The sequence below is a fragment of the Ammospiza caudacuta genome, chromosome 1 (assembly GCF_027887145.1).
Source record: "Ammospiza caudacuta isolate bAmmCau1 chromosome 1, bAmmCau1.pri, whole genome shotgun sequence".
NCBI lineage: Eukaryota > Metazoa > Chordata > Aves > Passeriformes > Passerellidae > Ammospiza > Ammospiza caudacuta.
Genome location: NC_080593.1, coordinates 10,531,430 through 10,554,045, shown reverse-complemented (window position 1 = coordinate 10,554,045; position 22,616 = coordinate 10,531,430). Strand labels below are relative to the sequence as shown.

General features: G+C 37.6%; 1 protein-coding gene across 1 annotated transcript in view; it reads left to right on the top strand.

The window, feature by feature from the left end:
* VIPR2 (vasoactive intestinal peptide receptor 2) overlaps positions 1-22,616 on the top strand; it is a 50,802-nt gene that overhangs the window by 1,808 nt on the left and 26,378 nt on the right. Inside the window, exons 2-4 of the mRNA XM_058807814.1 lie at positions 1,291-1,393; positions 12,615-12,722; positions 16,333-16,430. Of these exons, the coding sequence (XP_058663797.1) occupies positions 1,291-1,393; positions 12,615-12,722; positions 16,333-16,430 (309 nt within the window). The remainder of the gene's footprint in view (positions 1-1,290; positions 1,394-12,614; positions 12,723-16,332; positions 16,431-22,616) is intronic.

Genomic DNA, 22,616 nt, shown 5'->3' with positions numbered 1-22,616 from the left:
AAGAATTCTGCATTTGAAACGTGTAATTTCAATACTCAACATGGAGAAGAGACGTGGAAAAGGAAGTCAGGTTCTGATGTTGCAGACAGTGAAATGAGACATTTGGAGAAGAGACAGATTTTTGTGAGTTTTCATAACAGCCCCTGCTGTTACACTTATGGCTCTTGCACTGTATTTTTAAAAGCTGTGCAAGTGGTTTGTCCACAAAGAGACTGCAGCATCACCAGGTTCTCAGTCCTAACTCTGGATCTGAGGTTCTGAGCCCAGAATCACAACTTAATTAATTATTAACATTTTTTTAATTGCTGTGTCATGCATCAGAGATCATTACCAGATTCTGTTACTAAATGTCTCCTAAATTTGTGAAAGAAAAGACAGAAACTTGGAGAGACACCACCTTTTTCTTGGTAATTACAAGCGTGAGGTGTGAGGATGACTGAAGTACTGCATATTCCCATTTTATTTATTTAAGATGTGATTTCATTTGAGCTAATCAAACTGTCCCATCAGCTCCACTGACGTTTCCAGCTTTTCCATTTGCCACCTCCTGCAGTAATTTCTCCCATGCAGTCTCTTTCAGACTCCCTGTGTTTCTCTGTGAGCTCTGACTGCCTCTCTGAGCTGACCCCAGCACAACTTTCCAGAGTCTTGTTTCTCTCTTCACTGCTCCTGCATTCCTGTCTCTTCCTGTGGACATACATAAGCTTTTCTGAAAACCAAGGAGCTGAAGGAAGGGCTTTGAACCAGTAAAGGCATTAGTGCTTTAATTTTTAAGTAGTGAGGTTTTCTTCCTGTGTAGCATTTGCTTGAATCAAATAATCATGGCCTGGGGCCTTCAGGAGATAAAATATACATGGTGGCAAAGGAAAGAAAAGCAGAATTTACCGTGTCAAAGAGAATGAAGTTTGATCAATTTTCATGTTCTGTGATTTGTATTAAACTTTCAGCTTCCTAACTTACTACAAAAGGGGAAAAGAGCAAATGTATCTATTCTCCTTTTTCAGTTTCAGCTCAGAGTTTTTCTGGAGCAAAAGATCTGTTGGCTCAATATTGAGGAATGCACTAGAAAGCTAAATGAATGCTACAGGAAGAAGCCAGTAGAGTGTTTCAACATTTTGTCCTGAAATGTCAATGTGTGAGAAGCTAAAATGGGCTTTGAGTGTGTCCAGCACGTGCTTGGGTGAAACCTGTGCCAGTTAAAGTTGTTGCTTTCCGTATTGGTAGTTGCACTCTTCATGAAGCATTTTCATTCTAGTTTCAAGACATAACCCATTTGTTAATTTGACACAGGTGAATGGTGTCCATCCAGAATGCAGATTTCAGCTGGAGATTCACAAGGAGGAAACCAGGTGTATGGAGCTTCTAAAGAATGCAAAGCCAGTGGACTACAAGGGTAAGAAAACCGTAATGTAGAGATAACTGGAGTATTGAAGATTTTCTCTCTTTTCCTTCTTTGCTGTTGTGATTGCATTTTCAGTAGTTGTCTGAACTGTGCTTGGGGTTTTACAGTTGTTAGGATTTATGGAATTTCGCATTAAATGCACTGCAGCAGCAAGCATGTGGTGAGAGCTGTGCAGGTGCTGGGACACCAGCTGGGAGCAAACACGTTCTCGTGTGCTGAGATGCTGTTGTAGCATTTTCTGACTGGCAGAGCAGCTGTGATGACAGGACCAGCAGGAAGAGCAAATCTGAGGGAAAGCTGAAAGCCTTGGAGCCAAGCATCTCTCCCTAGCTATGAGTAAAGTGCTGGTGGCAGAAAATATCTCTGGGTTTTCCAAGTGGACAATGTTTCAGACTGAAAATCAGATTCACACTTAGAGGACCATGGAGTCGTGCAAAGGGAAAAACAGACAGTTGTGTTATGCCCCAAACTCCAACTCTCTCTGTTCATTTATTATTTTCTTTCTTCATAGAAAGATAAATATATAGCTAGCCATAGATCAAAGTGTAATTTAGTGGAAGGAAGAATAGTAGATGTAGGGGTTTTGTTAGGTTTTTGGACTTGGGGTTTGTTTGGTTTGGGTTTTTTGTGGGGTGTTGTTTTTTGGGTTTTTTAGGTTTTATTAAATTTCCTTCCTACATTCTCATGGGAGGAGAAAACAAGTTTATGGAAAAATAACATTTTTCTTGTAAGTTGAAGCTGCTGGTAAAGCCGTTTGTTCAGCAAGCGGAATAAAAAGGGGACAGATAAATTCAGATTGTCAATATGTGGTTTATTTGGGCTTTTTGTGTTCATTTTGTTTTGAATACACTCTGATGATGACTATGGGACCTCAGAGACTTGCCATCTGCAGTGCTCTTTGAGCATAAACATGAGTCTCAACTTATGATGCTTTTTCCACCTCTCCTCAATTTAAATGTGTAACTCTCCCAGTGCATGTTCTAATACTAATTTGTATAAAAAAATTTCAAAGGACCATCAACAGTTTGTATTTTATTATAATGTCTCCATTTTATTAATCAAGATCAGTAATTTAAAAAACGCAACATTTTACTGGAATAATTAATCTAGATTTAAGGCTTTTATTTATATATGAGTAGTGAAGAGAGATGGCTGTTACATAAATAATACTGGTGCGAAGCCAGATGGAGAAATAATTAGTAGGCCAGCTTAATGAATTAAATCATGAACCAATAAATTCCCTGTTAGCCGTTACATGGCTTTGAAAGTCAGGCTTTCCTTGTGATGGACTTTTGTGATCCAGATGCTGAAATGCTCCAAGGGTATCTTTGTGATGCACAGCAGTTTTATTTTGGGTTCCCGAGGGGAAGAAAGAAGTTTGCTGTCAGTATTTTCTTTCCACTGGGAAAGGGGTGCCTCCTGAAGTAAAATGCTGTGAAAGAAAACTCATGTCTTGGGAGGACACAGGATGTCTGATGGTGTTATTCAACGATGCAGACAGTGGCAGAACAGCAGTGAAAGGATTTAGGCATTTTATTGAATAGGCACCTGAAACTAAGGGAATATTCCATTTTGTTGGAGACTGGAATAAAGCCCCTGCTTTATGAAAACTGCATGTTTAATATTACAGGAGAATTTGTTCAATGCTTTCTGTTACAGACACCTTCCCAAGAACCTCCAGAGAGTAGTCTATGTTAAATATATGCATTTACATGTACAAAAATAGACATTCTCTGTGTGTCCTTATTCTTCTAGTAAGACCTCTGTAATTATACAAAGAAATAAGGATTCTTTTGAACATTAATACTCTGACAGCTGAAAAAGTAGAACTCCTAAAGAAAATTGACAAGCTGGAACTAGTCGAAGTTGTAGCTCCACATGTAATTTATAACACATTTGAAACAGTTCTTTACAATAAATTCCCAAATGATATTCCACGTTTTCCTGAATGGGAAAGATGGTTGTACAGGCCTTGTCATACTTCTCTAACTTTAGTATGTGCTACCTGACTACAAAAGCTGTTAATGAAGTCTTGTGAAGGAACTGTCTTGATCTTGGAAATAAGGGTTCCCTGAGACTTTCCACAGAAGGCTTGGACCTCCATTATCAAAATCATTGGGAATATTTGCATTAATTTATTGGGCACCTGGGAAACCTTCACACCTCTATGTCACATGGTCCAGAATTTGGCTGGCATGCACAGCTTCTGAATTCTGGAGGATCCAAATTGTATGGGACAAGTTGTTTCTTCTTTGAATTAGATGACAATTATGTATTAAATATCTAATCTTCTTAGCTCCCAGTTAGGAAGGTAAAAAGGAAACATTTAAGGGCTATTGGGGTTTCTTTGACATGATGAAATGATCTTACACCTGAGCTGTCTCAAGACATGAGCTGAAGAATTTTGCTGAGTAATTTTTGCATTGCACCTAAAATCACTGACTGTGATGTCTATGAAGCACTTCATGGTTTCAGTAGTGTGTTTCACACGGTAGTGTGTTTTCCAAAGAAACATTGTTTGAAACCAGTGTAAGCATCCTTTGAACAGTGCTAAGGATATGCTAAAACTAAAGGACCCGGTTGCTCTAAATTCTGCTCATTTGCCCATGTCAAACTGTGAGACACCCAAACCTCTTGCTTTGCACCCTTTGTGGGATTTTCAGGCATTAGCACATACTTTTCCATTAGTGGACAGCATTACACTCCATTTAGGGGAGAAGCCACTCTCCAAAGACCTGTGGCAGGGCTTTCCTCCCTGTAGTGCTCTTTAGAACATCTGGTTGTTTATTTTATGAAGACTGCATTAGCTTCTATCCCCATTTGTTGTCTTCTTTCCTCCTATAATTTGGCCCCTGAGATATGGATGCACCATAGCTGGAAGCCTAGGAGAGGTTCTTCTATCTTTAGGCTACAGATTTTGAGGTCTATATGGAAAAAACTGCTTTTTATCTGCTACTCATGGCTTAAAGTAATTGAAAATACAAAAAATAATTGTCCTTCTACAAATTTCTGCCTTTATTCAGTATTTAGAATTTTTCCTTATAAAGTAACTGCCCCCTTTCTCTTCACCTTTAAGTGAAAAAATGAAATCTTATGGTCAAAAATGTTAAAATTCAGGGTTTTTTAACAGGGTTCTACAACTAAAAGTTCTAAAAAAGATTTAATTATGAAAAGAACGAAGTTTAGGGAGTTTTGATTAATCTTGGATTGAGTGGCTGCACAGTTAAATGTGTCTTTTCAGATTTTGATTTTCCAAAATATGTTTTTGTGAGACCCATACGTCAGACAACATTTTTAATTTTAGAGATAGCTTTTTAACTTTGAGGAAGGGATGTAGACAAAAAGAAAAATGGCTTTGGAAAGAATTTCATAAACCTCTCAAAGAGAGCTTCATAATGCAGCTTGTAATAGGAAATTAAAAGAGACAAGACACCAAAATTATGCTCTTCGTTCTTTGTAAGTTTAAAGCAAGAGGGACCAATATTGCTGTATAATCCAATCTCCTGAATTGCACTGTCAATAGAATTTTCCTCAGTGATTCCAGCACTGAGCTCATGATCTTGTGGATGAAAGAGAGCTGTTCAGAACAGTGGGATGAACATTCAAATGTCAGAGCCATGGAAAGTTGCCCAGAAGTCAAATTTATCTGATCAGGTTACCTGCTAAGGTTGTTTTTCCTGGAAGAAAGATGCATATTTTGCATTTACACACACCCCCACACCTTTGTGTATAATACACACACCTCTTTCTATAGCCACACCAACGTGATCACTCCATCCTCCACATTAGAAAATAGGAGACTGACACAAAGCCAGATTGGACCTTTCTTTTGCTACATGAACAGGAATCTCCTTAAGGTTTCCCCATCATTATGCTCCCTGTCTCATCAAGGTCTTGCATCAGGTTTTGTTTAGTTTTGAAGCTATTTTCTCTGTAAAATGAGTCAGTACTTCAGACTGCAGTGGTGCTGACAGTCCTCTGAGGTAGCATTCAAAGTAGAATTAAATGAGATGATGGGGTCATGGAACTTCTTTCATGCAGCACCAGGAACTCTTGGAAGCACAAATTTAGCTTTCTTAAATCTCTGTGCTGCTGCTTTCCCAGGTGTAGTACAGATATGTTACTACTTTTTAGTTCACACTTTTTCTTTCTTTTTTTTTTTTTAATGAAGGAAGCTAAAGGGGCTGCTTTGGATATTTTTATGTTTTGGCTTTTGCTGATTGAAGTGTCATCATTAACAACACCACATAAAACTGACCCTTATGGTATTGACAATGTCTGGGCTTTGTGGAAGCTGTACTTAAATATTTGAGGGCAGAAGAGAGACAGAGCTCTGTCTTTTAAGGAGTTTGGGTGAGAAAGGTGGGAAAGAGCCTTGAATGAAATGAGTTGTCTACTGGAAAGTAACAAACTGTAAATAAAATGGTGATGACCAAGAAAACATCCTGATCAGCCTTATTCAAAAATTTTGCTATTTTACATAGCAAAATGTACTAAGAGTGACAATAACAAACCCTTTTGGAAAGAAGAGAAGCACCAGGTGCCCACAATGATTTTGAAGATCTGAAATTTCTGCTCTACCCAAAATGTAAATAGAAATCTGGCAGTAGACATTAGTATATGGCATTTGTAGCCCTGAAGAAGGAAATGCACATCCATAAGTGAATTTTTTGTGTTTTCCAGAAGATTCTGAAGGAAATACTGCCTAGCATAGTCTTGCACTTCAGTCCACAAATACAGCTGTGGCCATGGCAGTCTATTCTCTACAACATCCAAAGCTGAAATATCACAAGAAAGAATTTTGGGTACCAAAACACTGAAAAAGCTGCAGCTAATGCAACAAATAGCATATGGGTTAGACATAATACATACTAGCAGAAATATATGGTCCACTTCTTAATAGAGACAGTTAATATTTTGTGGTAGGATTTATATGAACAGGAGATTAATTTTTAATGGCAATTTTCAAGAATGTACAGCATGTCAGAATTGGGGCAACATAAAGATGAGAGTACCTCTTACAGCTTTGACTATACACACTAATATATTTGCATAAGAATAGAAAATAATGTTCTTATCGTAAGATTAGCATGCTGTTCAGTCATTCAAAAATAAATGCTCTTGTCTCCATAGGACATTTTGAGTAATTGGAAAGCAGGATTTACCTGAAAAATTTGGATGACAGTTTGTTTTCTTGTTTGAGAGGGTTTTTTTCAAAGTTTTAGCTGGCAAGTTCCATATTTCCCCACAGAACCCTAAAAATATGTAAATTACATTACGTGTAAAACTGGCCAATAGATTTTTGATTGTCCAAAGGGAAACTGTTATTCAAAAGGATAACAAGACATTTCTTCTGAAGTGTTTAATTTCGTGAAAATCCAGAAATCTCTTAGAAATCTCGGAAACCGTATTTTTGCCATTCCTGGTACTAGAACTGGCTTTTGAAGCGCCTATGAACTTCAAATATTTTAGGTTAACATGAGATAAACTCTGTGGTTTCATCATTTTATTTAAACTAGTTAAATCTGACGTAGACTGTAGAATTTCAAATTTCTGTTTGCTGTCCAGTGTTTGTCAACTGGAAATTAAAAGTTTTTCCATTGGCATTTCCTGCAGTAATTGGAGCTGCTTCTAGACCCCCCTGCAGCCAGAGTTTGTACTGTCACAGGACTGCAGGCAGGCAGCTCCACCCAGAGGGGCTGTGGGCAGGCGGGGGGTGGCGGGTCCTACCCTGGGTCAAGGCAGGTGTCCCCAGGCAGGTGTCACCTCCCTGGCACAGGGACATCAGCCTGCGGAGGGGAACAGGGCCCAGCACTGGGCACCAGGGTTGGGCAGAGCCCTGGGATGGCTGGGCAGGGAGAAGAAGGCACAGGCTCTGAGGAGGACGAAGGCAGAGCCATCACTGCCTGTTCCTGCTCTCAGAGCCCTGACAAAATCAGGTGGGAAATACCCGCAGTGGGGCAGCCTTTTTTGGGGCTGTCTCATTCCTATTCCCGTTCTGAGCAATTCTGCTTTGCTCCCAGCTTGTGCAGCACCTCTTTCTCGTTGTTTTTGTTTTTAATCACTTGTGTGAAAATGCAGAAGGAATGTCAGTCCATATATGTTCATAATTCCCATGCAACCCAAGTTCCACGCTGTGGCACACAGACCTGCAGCCTAGAAATCATTGCCCATAAGAGGTGAGATGGCTTCTGCTCTGCCAAGTTAACTACAAAAATCAAAACATTGAAAAATAAACCCTAGGCTAGCTGTCGACTTTCTGACTCATTTTCAAAGCACTCTGTTGTTTTTTCATGTTTTATGCACGCCTAGACAGTTTTGAAAAATGCTAAACCTCTCTTGGAAGTGACAATTTTTAAATCCAAATACAAAGTGCCACCTAGTGGTTATATATTTATAAAATGTGTCTATAAACAAAATTTTCCAACACAAGCCCCAGTGTTTTATAGTTTTATAGACAAAGAAGCACATGTAGGTAAGTGAACCTGTTGCTCAAAGACTAGATCTCAAAAAGCAGCATGATGCATAGAGGTGGCAGCACTTATGTAAGCTGAAGAAAATGGGAAACAAAATGTAGTTTTATAGTCTGTTATGTTTCCTTTAATTATGAACTATTTGCAAATGCATGACAAGCATTAAAGACCAAACATTCAAATAAAGTAAGTGATCTCATTGAAACTAGCTAACAATAGCATCTGAGTGTCCTCTGGAGGAACAGGAGAAGAGACTTTTGGGCAAGTCACTGAGCAAAGGACTTCAGGGAAGTTTGGTTGTTTCCTTGGATATTCTGTGAATGACACATCAGAGAAATGAATGGTGCAAATGAAGACATTGAAAAGGAATTGTTCTATGCAGGCTGTGGGAGTGTTCTTCTAGACACCACAGAATCAGGGATGAAGAACCTTTCTTCTTTTTGCCTTCGCTACTTTTGCTAAGAGTTGTTAATGGTTTAAACCCAGAGATCAACCCAGCCCTGCACAGATCCTCACTCACTCCCCTACCAGCAGGACTGGGGAGAGAATTGGGAAGGTAAAAGCTGGAAACTTTTATGTTAAGATAAGAACAGTTTGATAAGGGAAGCAAAAACCCACTGTTCAGCACTGTTCCAAACCAGCTCTGTATTAGCAACTGTGAAGAAAATTAACTCTATCCCAGCCAGAACCAGCCCAATAGTTAAAGAAAAAGCTAAAGAATGTAATAGTAGACATACAGAAAAAGAGGAGCTAACACAGATCTAAGCTGGACTGACTTTTTATGCATGCACATCAAAGTAAAAGGACAAAAACACTCAATGCTTAAGAATTTATTGAAGCACAGTGGAAACATAGAGACTAAATCCAATAATGAGCATAAAAGAAAAAAAAGGATGTACATTAAAGTACATCTGGTACTTAGAATACTTTAAAATAGTATAAATAAAAATTATAGACATTACATGAAATAAACATTGGAGCAATTAAAGTTTTGCCTTAAAAGTGAATTACAGAAAGAAATAGAAATCTAGCTATATAAAGTATAATTTTACTGGTAAAATTGTTACCAGAACTAAAATGTAAGACCTTATTTAAACCTAAAAATATTAATATTTTTTTTATCTGACTTGATCAATATCCTTCAGAGACAGTAGGAAGCAGGCCTACATATGTGAGAGATTGATAAAAGTTCCAGAAAATGAGAATTTAGATAATGATTTTATGAGTGATGCACTGATGGATGACAGTCCAGAAATCCTAACTCTGAATGCATTAATGGCTGGATAGAGAGTTGTAGAAAGTGAGTTGAGAGGAGAATACAAAATTTGATCAAGTTAGATATTCTATGTAGGGAAACAGAGACATTTACATAGCATTTACCACACCTTCACTTCCCAACTGTGTGGTATTTAAAGCACCATAGACTGCCTTGTGCTCACTGGAAAGAAACAGGCAATCATTGGGAGCAATTAACCTGGCCTAATTTCAGTTGTTTTAAGATGAAGTTAAGTTAAATGTATCCCCCCTCTGCATAAGGGTATGTTTTCCTAAGAGAAAAAGAAGATATATGAATAAAACACTGTTAAAATCTGTGGTAATTGGAAGAAGGGGTTGATGAGGAAAGGTGTGATTTGAAAGCCCAGAAGATGCATTACTGTTTAACAATTGCAATTCCACCAGTAATTACACCAGTAATTAATACCATTTCAGCAATCAGACTAGATTCAGATGCCCACTGTAGTCATTCAGTGACTATAAATGCCTCCAGGACATCTCAGCAGTTTTCTCAGATGTCCTGTACCATTACCAATAAGCCTGTAGATAATCATAAATTGAGGCTTAATATTCTTGGAGTTCTGGTGACAGCGATTTCATTTTCACTCACATGATTTCTGATGCATTTGAATGTAGTCTACATGCAGGAAATACATCTTTGGTGTTACTTCATCCATTTGATTTGAGGAATCTGAAACACTACCATTCTCACCTGGGCCATCAATGACTTTAAAGTCCTAAAATACTGGGGGGAAAATAAAGGAAAAACCCATATTCCAGAAACCATTACTGACTTGTGATGTTTTGAACATCAAAACCTTGCAGCAAGCTTTGAGATTTGATACAAATTGTGTTGATGAATTTTGGTAGGAATAGGACTTGAACTTCAATTTTTCTATATGCTTCATCCAACTGCGGCTTGAATAAGATTTTAAAGTGTTTTCTGTGGCAAACACAGCAATGGAGCTCTGAAGTCCATGCTGTTCAGCTGCCTGTTTGGCAAAACCTTAGCCCAGTCAATGTACAGTAGCATAGAAAAAATTTACAAGTCCTCTGAGCTGTTTGCAGCTTACTGTAATAATGCCACCATTTTACAGAGTGGATTAAACAAAAGGGAAAATTTGAGAAAGTCATCACCTTCCATGGGTGTGCATGAACAGCTTCATGACTCATCTCAGCTCTCACTGTTAGTGGAAATGGGGTTGAAATAAAAACGTCTGAGGTCTTACAAGATGATAATTATTCTTGTGTACTCCAGGGCTTGTTTATGCTGGCTCAGGGAGCCCATCAATCAAAGCCAAAAGAGTTTCATTTTGTCACTGTACTTCTGAGTGCTGGCAGATGAAGAAAATAGTTTCTTTGTCTTTCTGATTACTTGTATGTCGTGTTATTGATGTTGTTTTTGGCTTAAAATCAGTTGGGGAGCAAGCATGACCTGAATTGGTTCAGGTAAACATTCTTTTAGTTTGAGTAAGCTCTGGTGCTGCATCATAGAGATTTGGGCTTGATTTTCACCCAGAACTGCAACTCAGGAAGGACTTAAGCATGTTGAAATTCCATTTCAAAGGCTCTGAAGGTGACCTGCTCAGTGTAAACCTCTGAAATTGTGTACAGATGGCCAAGCCACTATCAGAGATCTCTCAGGGACACTGTTGGTAATGCCGAGAGAGGCTGATGCAGCACACAGGGCAGTAGAGGATAAGGCATTACGTTATCTACACATAGAGATAAACTTTGTGAAATCTACACATAGAGATAAACTTTGTGAAGTTCTCCCTTTAGTAATCCTTATTTTTGGCATAATCTTTCTGAATATAGAACAGATGCTGCATTTAGAACTGTACAATCTTAAGAGGAGTGAAAAAAGACCCAATCCCTATAAGCAAGTGAATCCTCTGGAGAATTGCATTTCCTTGGGAAAGTGCATAAAGAGGACTCTGTGGAATTGGTGATCAAATGCAGAATTTCTCCCATAACCCTCCTCCCATCTTCATTTATCATCTCCAGACCTTGTTCTTGTGCCACTCAGCGGCTCCCTCACAGCTATCACACTTGGATGGATGTTTCCAAAGGAAAGCAAGGCCCATGGGAACACCGTGCCACTGGCTTTCCTTTGTGCTGCAGCTAGGACACAGCCCTGGGACAAATCCAGCTGCTGGTCCTGTTACACATTCTTTGGTTCCCTAGTTTACGTGTGCTTTGAAAGTAACTTAAACTTTGAAAGCAGGATGCTGCATATTTTAAGTCAACACAAGCTGTCCAAGTTTAATTGCACTAAAAGTTTTATACAAATATAGAACTTCTAAATATTCCTTTTCAAGTTTCATTTAACTCATGTGGCTTGATTTTGGGTATGACCTCACTGGCATAGAATAAATTAATAATGAATAGCTAATACTATAAATATTCTGAAAATAATATGGCTGAGAGCAGTTCCCAATCCAAGTTTTATGTTCTCTACTGAAAGGAACAAACTGTCCTTTATACTGCTAATAATCTTATGGAGATAATACCAGTGGGATAATAGTTTGATTTCTGTCTTTAACATTAATTACAAACTAAAATTTTTATATGCTTTATCTGAAGCCATAAATGCACAGAATTTGGCACGATTTCTTTTTTTTTTAAATAGCTTGAACTGAGATAATATGTGTAACATTTCCTTACTTCTTTGTCCTTGCAAGGCTTGTGTTGACAAACTTTCATAGCTGTTTGTTTAGCTTAGAAGATATGCATTATAAACAGACAGCTTTAAACAGGGCATGATTGAGCCAAATGCCTATAGAAGCTATAGGGAGATTTACACTCATTCACAAGATACAGCCTTTGAGCCACATTTGAACACAGGCAAAGCTGTAGCAAGTTACTTTCTAATTGTAACAAGCATTTACCACTATAAAATATATCTAAGGAATTTGAAGCCCCCCTGCCCTTCCTGAAACCAATATATAGAAACATTCTTTGTTCAAATGTCTGTTTATCAGTTTGAGAGATTATTCTGTAGGTCCATGCCTATTGTTCTTAACACTCTCCAAACATAATGCCTGCCTGTCATATGTCAAATGCTGAGTCAAATGACTTTCTTGCATATTTATTTGTGATGTTCAATCTGCTTGATAGGAAACTCCATTTTAACTGTGATTAGGAAATTCTCAAAATTTTGCAATTCTTAATAATCCATATCAGTGCTCTGGAATTACTTTTTAATCTTTCTTACTCTTTTCTTAGCATCCTCACATCACAATAACATGTGAAAAATTCTGCAACCAATGTATTAACTGACCTCAAAATTGGCTGGTTAATCAGCAGACTCTGATGATTCCTTTAAAGTTTTCATGGAAAATATAATCTTTTCAGCTTTCTTGAAGGAGTCTAATATTTTTTGAACCACTTGTTCAAAGCTTTCACCAGGTCTTTATAAGCAAACCCAGCTTTCAAGGCTGTTAACACTGGTTTTGTTTCAGGATGTGTTGGAGTTTGGGATAACATCACCTGTTGGCATCCTGCGAAGATTGGAGAGACTGTCACTGTCCCTTGCCCAAAAGTATTCAGCCTTTTTTCTGGAAAACCAGGTATTTTATTTTAAGGTGTATTTTCACTGGCTTCTCTCTGGTATTCTTTAACATAATGTGCTAAAAATGGTTTATTTGGGGGTTTAATTTTCTTTGTAGATTAAAAATTCTTGTCACAGCTGTTCAGGATACACCGTGAAAAGACCAAATTATCATCTTTGTGTTCTTTTTGGGGTTCTTTGAGTTAGATACTAAGTATATTTCTGATACAGTGACACTCACCAAAGCTGCTGACATTGCTTGCTCTTTTTTGACCTATTTTGTTAATTACTAAGGCAGCTGAGCCTGACTGACATCTCTAACAGTTGCCAGCAGGCCACATGTAGGTTGCTCCCTCTGTGTCTCAGGAGGGGAGCTCTGCCTTGCCATCATGAGAATAAAGAGCCCACATTAGCAGATAATACCTAAAAATTACTGCTATTGCAATTTAAGGTAGTTATTATGAAACCTTTTATTCTGCTTTTTAATGGAACTTGTAAAGAGCTCATCAGTGTCTCAGACTGCTGAAACATTTAACTGGTTTAAGTCTCCCATCTTCTGCACCATCTTGTCAATAAATCATATTTTGTCCTGTGGCATTTGAGGGGGGTTTTGAAAATAGATGATGCACACAGAGTGTTTCACATGTATCTCAAAATGCTGCTGGATGGAAAAACCGCATCCCCATTGCTCAGGTGGGAAACCATTGTCATGAAAAGCTGGTGAAAGATGAAAAAGTTATCACAGTTATGTAATTATTTTTTTGGGGGGAAGGGAGTGGGGGATTGGTGTCCCCCTAATATGACTTTTAACTTAGAGGCTAATTTGGGGTACAACTAAAATACCTTTAGACTCAAAACTGTTGAACAAGTCTTGTTCTAGTAAAAAATAGATAAGTAAAACAATCTACAGATGAGCAAAGGTTTTCATTCCTGGAACTGGTGAATCTTGATTAGTTTATCATGGATAGTCTAAACAATTTATAAAGGGGAAAGTATGTGTAATCGTTGCTAAATGTTGTGAAATCTATAAAAGTTTTCAAATTACTCAAACAAAGATAATAAAGTGTTGTCATGAGACAAGGCAAACTAATAAATATCAAAAATTCAAAATCTGAATTAAATCACACTGCTTCTGTCTATTTGCCAAAAGCTAGAGCATGCACATTCTCCCTGGAGTTTATTTCACAAACTTTAGTTATATTACAACAACATTTTCATTTTACTATAAAACAAATGCAATAAATATTTAAGTCTGAAACCTTCACAGTGCTTTACAACCCTATCTCACATCACCATAGTGTCAACAAGACTGAGATATTTCTTCATTTTACAGTTTGCTATCCTTTTTCCTGATCCAGCTTTTTTTCATAGCAACCTGTTTACTTACTGCTTGTGGAACCTAACAAGGTTGATTTTTAGGGGTTGCTGTTCAATTAAGAGTATTTTCTAAACGTAGTCTTTCTAAAATTTCAGAGAAGGAAGACAAAAAACATTTTGCATGATTGATTCAATTAAGAGCTAACTAAGCATCCTGGTACTTTCATAAATTGTTTATGCTCAGGCATATGTAGTTTATTTAATTCATACACAGCACATTACAAATTAACTTCATTCTTACAGTGGAAAATCATGAAAATACCTTCAAACAAGAAATTTCATTCTTTTTATTTAGGCAGATTTGCTACTACAAGATGATCTAGACTACCTTATTTTTATGCAAATATTCCAAACTTCAAGTAGGCTTTTAAATGCCATCAGTTTCTTAAATGACTTCCCAATTTAAATTGTGAATTTAAAAAAGTAGTTTTCTTCTCATCTTTAGAACTTTTGGAGAGCTGGCTCTAAATTTCTTCTGTGGTGCTCTGTTATAGTTTAAGCATACCACATGATTAATTCTGTATTGAATATTAGTAACTTGTCATTAAAATAATTTTCACTGCAAAAGCAATCATATTATCCTATAATGTTTTTCCTGTATTTTACAAGTTTATTAGTCTCAGAAAGTTACTATTCAAATGTATGCGTCAAATTAAAGGTTTTAAATAAGGCTGGCATCTGAAATACTTAATTGTATGAAAAGATGGCGTAGAAATAAACACTGCCTTCCATAGAACATTGCCCAACTCTCTTTAGGTTAGAAGGTATTGCAGTATTTGAAGTAGAAAATACTTCAGTGTCTTGAGTACGTTGAGTTTTTTCTTGCAAAACTGGCTTTGACGCAATTGTGGTTCTGTTAACACATTCCTCTGCTCTGCCTGGTCAGAGAATCTTGATGTACTTTTAAAGTGAAGACTCTTCACAGTGTATAAATAGGTGACATTTTCTTTTAAAAATGTCATTTCTATGCCAAACGGCAAAAGTGGTCCCATTCTTTGAGGAGACTGTGGGTTCAGGTCAGGGCCTTTTATTAGCTGGAAAGATTTGGTTGTTGGCTGGTGAACCACTTATGGGATATTTACAACTTTCCACTGAAGACTTTATACAAAGAAGAAATTCCAGTAACCAATCAACAAAATAAAGATCACAAAAGCTTTAGTTTGGAGTGTATATAAACAAGTTTGGTTATTCTTGACCAACACTGACCTATGGCACGTAAATTTCTTTTTCTATGGTGAAAACCAGGAATCTTTAATTCAATTACAAACCAGTGGTAAACTCCAAACCAAGGCAGTATATTATTATAGATTTCAAGTATCATAGATATAGAAATTGCTCTAAGAAATGTGAGGGGAAGTTGGCTATGAATTAACATAGTAAGTTATAATAAATGTAATGACTATTCTTTAATTTGACATGAGGCTTTTCTGTTTTGCCTCCTTGAAGTTGTTCCATATTGCATAAAAATTAATTCATTTTAATTAGATTAAGTAGAATCATGGGTTGCCCCCATGTCATCTGTGTGACATCGTCTCCAGAAAGAGTCAACTTTTTCTGTCAGCTCCAAACAGAAACTTTCTGAAATTAATAAATCTTCAAAATTCATTTGCAGCCATACTTCCACATGTCCTGTACATTCCCTGTACTACATTGTTTCAGTATTGGTTCAAAGGGGGAAATTCAGCATGCATCTTTACCTCATTCTTCAGTCTATGACATAACTTGTCCTTTGAACTTCTTTACCAAACTTACCAACATTTGCTGTAGCAGCAAGTCATCACCTTAATGTCTAAGAGCTTTTGTAAGTCTTCAGTAGATTCCTTGGTATTGGCTTCTCAAAAGCCTTAAATAGAACAACTCTCATTGAAATTACTTTTCTTTCAAATTACTTTACCTACGAATAGCCCCTTTACAGAGTGAAGTGTATGGCTCCCTTCCGAGTATTTTAAATAAAACAGCAGAACAGGTTAGGCTTTTGCAGATGTGTAACAGAAATAGCTGCTATACCAAAGGAAAAGTCTTGGGTTTACTTCTGGTTTTCTGTAGTACAAAGGCAACTCCAAGCAAGACTAAAAGCCAAAGGAATATGAATGAAAAGCACGTGAGAGGAAATGGCTGGGTTGAATCCTAGGAAACAAAGGAAAAAGAGCTAGGTTGTGATCAGCTAACGACACAGTTAGATTGTCTAAGGAGTCATTGACGAGGAGAGTTTTGAATCTTTCTAATTTAAACTCTCTAATTTGGCTTTACAGGAAACATTAGCAAAAATTGTACGAGTAATGGATGGTCGGATATATTTCCCGACATCTTAAGTACGTGTGGATATAATGACTACGAGGACGATTATAAGGTAGGAAAAATACTTTTTCTGTTCATTTAGATGATGGTGTTCAGTACAAATTCTGCTTCCAAATAAATCCCATTTTACTCTGACTGAATTAAAATGAGATTTAATGAAGATCTGTAGTAATTTTTGATAGCATTGGTTGCAATACGCTTGGACTGCAGTTGTCTAATGAGATAAAATCAGGAATGTGGAACTCAGTAACTGTTTGAAACTCAAGGCTATAAACAGTTGGTAATTGCAGTGAAGCATCTGTATATCTAACACTGCAGTGCTACTCAGCTGGTGCACCATATGTTTTGCATTGTGTTGTTTCTAGAAGTTTGTTATTGCAAAAGAATATCTTTAAAAAGTGACCTCAAAACCTAATGCTAATAATCTGCTATAGTCTGTTACTATTACATGCACCACTTGGTTGATTCTGTGTTAAAGTTATAATTAAAATAGAATTGATTTAGGTCATTTGAGTTATTGGCAGGTTTATATTGGACTTGAAATTGTGCAAGCAGTCACAAGTTATTCAGAAAGCTATCAAGATATCCTAAATGCCCTATGCATAGAAAACTGAATTTGTTCACTTTGCAGATACTGTCTCTTTGTCGAGGGAAGGGTTTTTACCATCATGTTTTATGCATTTTCTGTCTGTTTTCCTGCTGAGGCTAACAGATCAAGAGTTTGTTTACAAGGGTGAGCTCATAGTGTCAGTAAAATTCTTGTTACCCAAAATGGATTAAGCCCTCTCATGAGAGCCAGTTGGGTTTTTTCCCTGGATTTTAGTATGTGTGGAATAGCTGTAGCAGATCAGTTCTGTCTGGCTTGCAGATATGCACTGGTATTCCAGCTAAGCCAGGAAGGTTTTGGCATTTTTTCTGTATTTAAAAGCCCAAACATATACTGTAGGTTGAAAATAGAGAAAATTTGAGGGAATATATTGTTTTCCCAACTTTTTTGAAGACAAATTCTAAAACATCTGTGTCATCTGACAGCTTGGGAACACAAATGTATTACTGCTAAAACTGCCACTTTAAACATTGTCACTCAACCCAGGAATTGCCATGGGGTGTGAAAATGGGTGAAAACATAAAAATTGAAATTACCAAAATATAATATTTCAAGTAGTAAAAAACAGTTAGAAGATTAACTAGTATAATAGAAAAGCAGTTCTTGTTCGACATATTCATTAGTAAGCCAAAGGGGGTGAATGAAATGAACATTGAATATACTTGCAGGAATTAACCTAGACAACTAGAAATAGGATATAGCAGCAACACTTGCAAAAGCCTTGACAAAAAGCAAATAAAAATGTGAGGATGAAAATCAGGAGAGGGATGTGGAAAGCAGGCACTGGAAAATTATTGGCAAACATACAATCAATATAATATCATATATACAATATAAATAATACAGAAAATAGGAAAATGCAAGTATCATGCAGTAGTGAGATTTCAGGAGGCATTTGAGGTTCTGCACCAGCTACTTCTTTTCACAGAAGATGTCTTCTTGAATTGAGATCTTGGTGCTCAATGATAGCACCTCAAACCAAAGCCTTTACTCATCATAAATCAGTATAGTTTGTTGGGTTTCTTTTGATTCCAATATTTCAACTATGAGAGCTAAAAATAAAGTCCTAATATTTGGATACTGAGTGTTCTGGGCATAAAAATGTCACAAAACAACGTGCTCTACAGTATGGGGTATGAAGTATATGAGAGTGTCCTCAAGCTTACATTAACTAATATTTTAGGGAAGGTGGCAAAATATTTTTCCCAGAGTTAGTCCTAAGTGTTCTTTTTATTTTGAAGACAGTGTTAGAGGAGTAGAAACTGTCCTTGGTGTAAGTTTGGTGCTTGCATCTTCATTGCTGAATGAATTTCTATTATAGCTCCAACTAAGTATTTATTCCTTTGGGGTTTTTTTCTGTCTTTTAAGACACTGACTTTTATCTTTAACCTAAAGGGGGTTTATTTCTGTACATATTCTACATATTGTATACATATATGCACACACAGAGGCATATCTCTCTCTGCAGATATGCATTTATTTTGGGCAGCTTTGAATATTCTAGAGAAGATTTAAATGATATAGATCTGTGAGGAAATACGGAATAATTTGTTAACAGGTACCAAATTGCAATGCTTAAAAATGCACTGAAATGAGGAAGCTTACTACAAAATAGCATAAACATGTCACCTCTTATTTCCTCACTGAAGGATCTTGCATGCTTCCACAGTTTGCATTGATTTTATGTTCAAATTAAAATGTTCCATTTTTATTTCATGTTAATAACATATTAGCAGGTTCTATAAAAATAAATTATTTGCTTAACATTATTAAAATAACTGTAAGTGCCTGACACAAAACCCTTGGTTTATTCTGAGTTAAATCTTAGTGCTCTTTACTGCTCTTATTTATTATTTTGGGGGATCAGTTTGATCAATAGGACTGTCCTGATTTCAGCTGGGATAGAGTTAATTTTCTTCCTAATAGCTGGTACAGGACTGTTTTGATTTTAGTGTGAAAATAATGTTGATTATTTGGTATAATTTGATCATACTGATGTTTTGTTGTTTCTAAGTAGTGCTTAGCCTAAGTCAAGGACTTCTCAGCTTCCCATGCTCTGCCAGGAAGCAGGTGCACAGGGAGCTGGGAGGGAGCACGGCCAGGACAGCTGACCCCAGCTGGACAGCGGGACATTCCCCGCCACAGAATGCCATGTCCAGTATACAAACCAGGAGGAGCTGGCTGGGAGCTGTCAGCTGCTGCTCAGGGATGGGCTGGGCATCAGTCAGGGGCTGCTGAGCAATGGAGTTGGGCATCACACTTCTTATCCCAACCCAGGTTTTCCCTTCTTCCCAGCTGTGCTCCCCACCCCATGGCAGGAGGAGGAGGGAGGGAGTGGCTGTGTGATGTTTTCTTGCCACTGGGGTTAAAGTAGAACAATGATAATGTCTGAACAAAGTATTTCTGTGTTGTTATGTCATCAAAGTGTAGATCTAAACCTTTATTATATGCTTCCAGACCTTTTTCTGTAAGTAAACTAGTAGCTGCTAACCATGGAGATCAAGTTTTAGGTTCACCTTAGGTACTTCGATAAGAATCTTTTTTTTCTATTTTATATTTCTGTGGAGCTCATGGCAGTACAACATGCAAACAGCAAAAAAAGCAAGCTTGATCTGACCATGCTAGAAACACACATCAAGGTGTGTTAACCCAGCTCAAGCCTCACTGCAGTCTTTCCTTGACATACTTTGACATCTGCTACCTAGACTGAACAAGCTGGAGACATGTCCTTGCTGTTGTCAAACTCTGTCAGCATTATTAATATACAGCAAGATGTCTGGTGAATGTACAGCACTGAAATGTGTCCACTTTATTTAAAATAATGACTGAATCAGTTAATACAGCTTTATCTGATCTTAGGCCAGGCTTTATTAGATCACACAAAAGCCCCGGTTTCAGGCTGTGTGATTTGAATATGTAGTGTCAGAGGAAGAGAAAAACATGGAGAGAAGGCTCCTCAGGGCTTTTAAGTGTGGTGATACTGTTGCAGCTTGTGCCTTTAGCAGAAGCATCATCTGCTGTGGTGGACTGACAGTTAAGGGTGCCATGGCCTTCCTGAGCAAGACTCCTAAGAAGGGCTTAGGGGCACAGGCACGTCCTTCTCTCAGCCCTGGGAGTGACGCTCTGCTGAGGCTTCTTCTGGACTCTGCAGAGAAAGAGACCAGAGCCTTGTCTGGCCTTGCACGGGGTAACAGCCTTTACTGAGAGCAGGGCCCTCTGTCAAAGGCACCAGGACCAAAAACACAAAAGAGCCAGGGAAAACAGGGGTTTATATGGGAAAAGGGAGGGCGGGACAAAACTGGGAAGCCAATAGGGTATGGGTGCAGGGGCGGAGCAATGGGGAAGGGCCAATGGGGTGGGAGAAATCAACATACGAGCGCTAAGGCCCCTGGGGGTGGGTGAGCTTTCTGCTCAACCTAAGCTGAAAGATTGTGGCTCAGGGTTGGCTCTCCAGGGGATGCCTGGAAGCCTTTCCCTGGCTGGTTCTGTGGGCCCCACAATCATCCATGGAGGAGGCATCCCCCATTTGCCCAATTCCAGGAGTGCTCTCATCACCCTGGATGGGCAGCAGAAACACCTCCCCAGACCAGGGGGCTGAGGCAGTGCAGGCAGTGATGCAAGCAGGCCTTGGCTGTAGCTGCCTTTAGAAAACAGATGCGTAGACGGCGTCTTTGGTGTCGAGATGACCTCGAGGTGTTAGAAAGTCTTTTTTCTTAGCTTCAAGACCGAAGAAGAAAAGATTTCTTAGCTCTCGTTCTCAAAGTTGTTTATTTTCTGTTATCTATAACATTCTTTCTCTGACTTGAGATTTGTCTAACAAGTCAGTTTACGGCACACTGACTACTTCTGGGGTGGTGTTATCTTTTTATACTAAAAACTTTGTGTACATTATTTACAATAATTTTCTAATAGCTATCATCTATGTTAGACAGTTTGTTTTTACTTTGGACTAATCTAAAAGTGCTACTATCACAGCAGAAGATGGAAACTAAAAAAAAAAAGAAAACAAAAGACTGTACATGCCTTGATTCTTCTATTTTGCCTCCTAAACACCCATTCTAAAAACTTCAAAATTCTACATCTTCACCTGGTGATAAATTCACTAACATTTTACTCAAACCTTTGTGGCTTGTAACTCTTTGCACAAAGTTAGTAATTGTTTCCATAGGTTAAAATTGAAAGCACAAGTGGTTTTGACTCCTTGCCAGGGTCTCTGAGCCCCTTGCCAGAGTCTCGAGTCTTTCAGGACAGCTGGAAGAATTTCTTGAGTTCCAACAATGCATTTATGATGTCTGTGGAGTGGGTCATTGCTCTGGAATAATGCATTGTTTGCAGTGAGTCTAAATTGAGCCCTTGCCTCTCACCAAAATCTGACACAAGGCAGACATCTACCAGTGTGTTTCCTTGTACCTGTAAGTCATGTTAAATTTATTTATGTTATGCTGCTTTTTTCATTAATATTTTTCCATGAGGTGTGATTAAGAAACGAGTATTCCTTAAAATAAGTGCAAAAATCTTTCATTGACTTCAAGTGAGGACTAGGACTGAATATTAGCAGATATTCTCTCTTGTAGAGCACAGAGGGAATTTGCTTTAATTGCAGAATGTTAATAAACTGCTAAATTCCAGTCCATGAGTGTTCACATTCACAGATACATCTGCTGATACACATTTACATAGGAAAATGTGGAAGTTTGTGCATTTTTAAAGTCATCATCTCTCCCACGATGGTTAGGGAACTTTGAATAAGACGACTTTCTGACTGGCATAATTAAAATTAATGAAGCTACTATTATGAAGAGATGCTTATGACACTGCTGATCTCATCTTTTTTCTGGATGGTGTTTAGGATCAAAGCAAATTGAAGGAAAAATGTCAGAAAGTATCATTAATTACTGGTATAAAGATTATTAAATACCATGATGAATATTAATGTTATTACATGTATTTTACTAAATTTTATTCTTCTTACATACATAATTTTAAAATGTGTAGAAGTGTCCTATAAGAAAAAGTTAAAATTTCCACAATATGTAATTGATCTCTTTATCTCAATTTATCTTTATTCCTGTATAACTACAAGATTTTAAAAATGGCTACTGCCTTGTTGAAATTAGTTTTGCAGAAGGAAAGAACTAGGGTTCCTTACTCCACTTCTATTTGCATTTGCTCAATTCAGAGTTTCTAAGGCACTGAACTCATTTGCTAGGTCCAATTCTTATTTTACATTGTAAAGTTTAAGATTTTCTGATATGTTCTTTGAGTATGAATATTCAAATATTATGAAATATTCAAATGGTGACACATGAATCATGAAAATTTAGGATCACAAATTTTAATACAGTTGTAAGTAATTATATCTGTAAAGAGGAAGCTCCTAGGTGCAGTATTATGGGATTATATTCACCCACAATAAACAAAAAGAAGAGTCCGTGGGGATGATAATGGTCCTATATTCCTTAGCAATGATAAATTATATTTATGAAGGAAATAAATAAAAAGTTGAGGGCTTTTCTTTTACATTAAGGGTGATTTCTGGTCAACAGCAAAACTCCTTTGGCCAAAGAATCAAGCCCTTAACTTTCTCCCGTGTTTTCTCCTTCAGCACTGAGGAACCTTCTCACCCCTAGA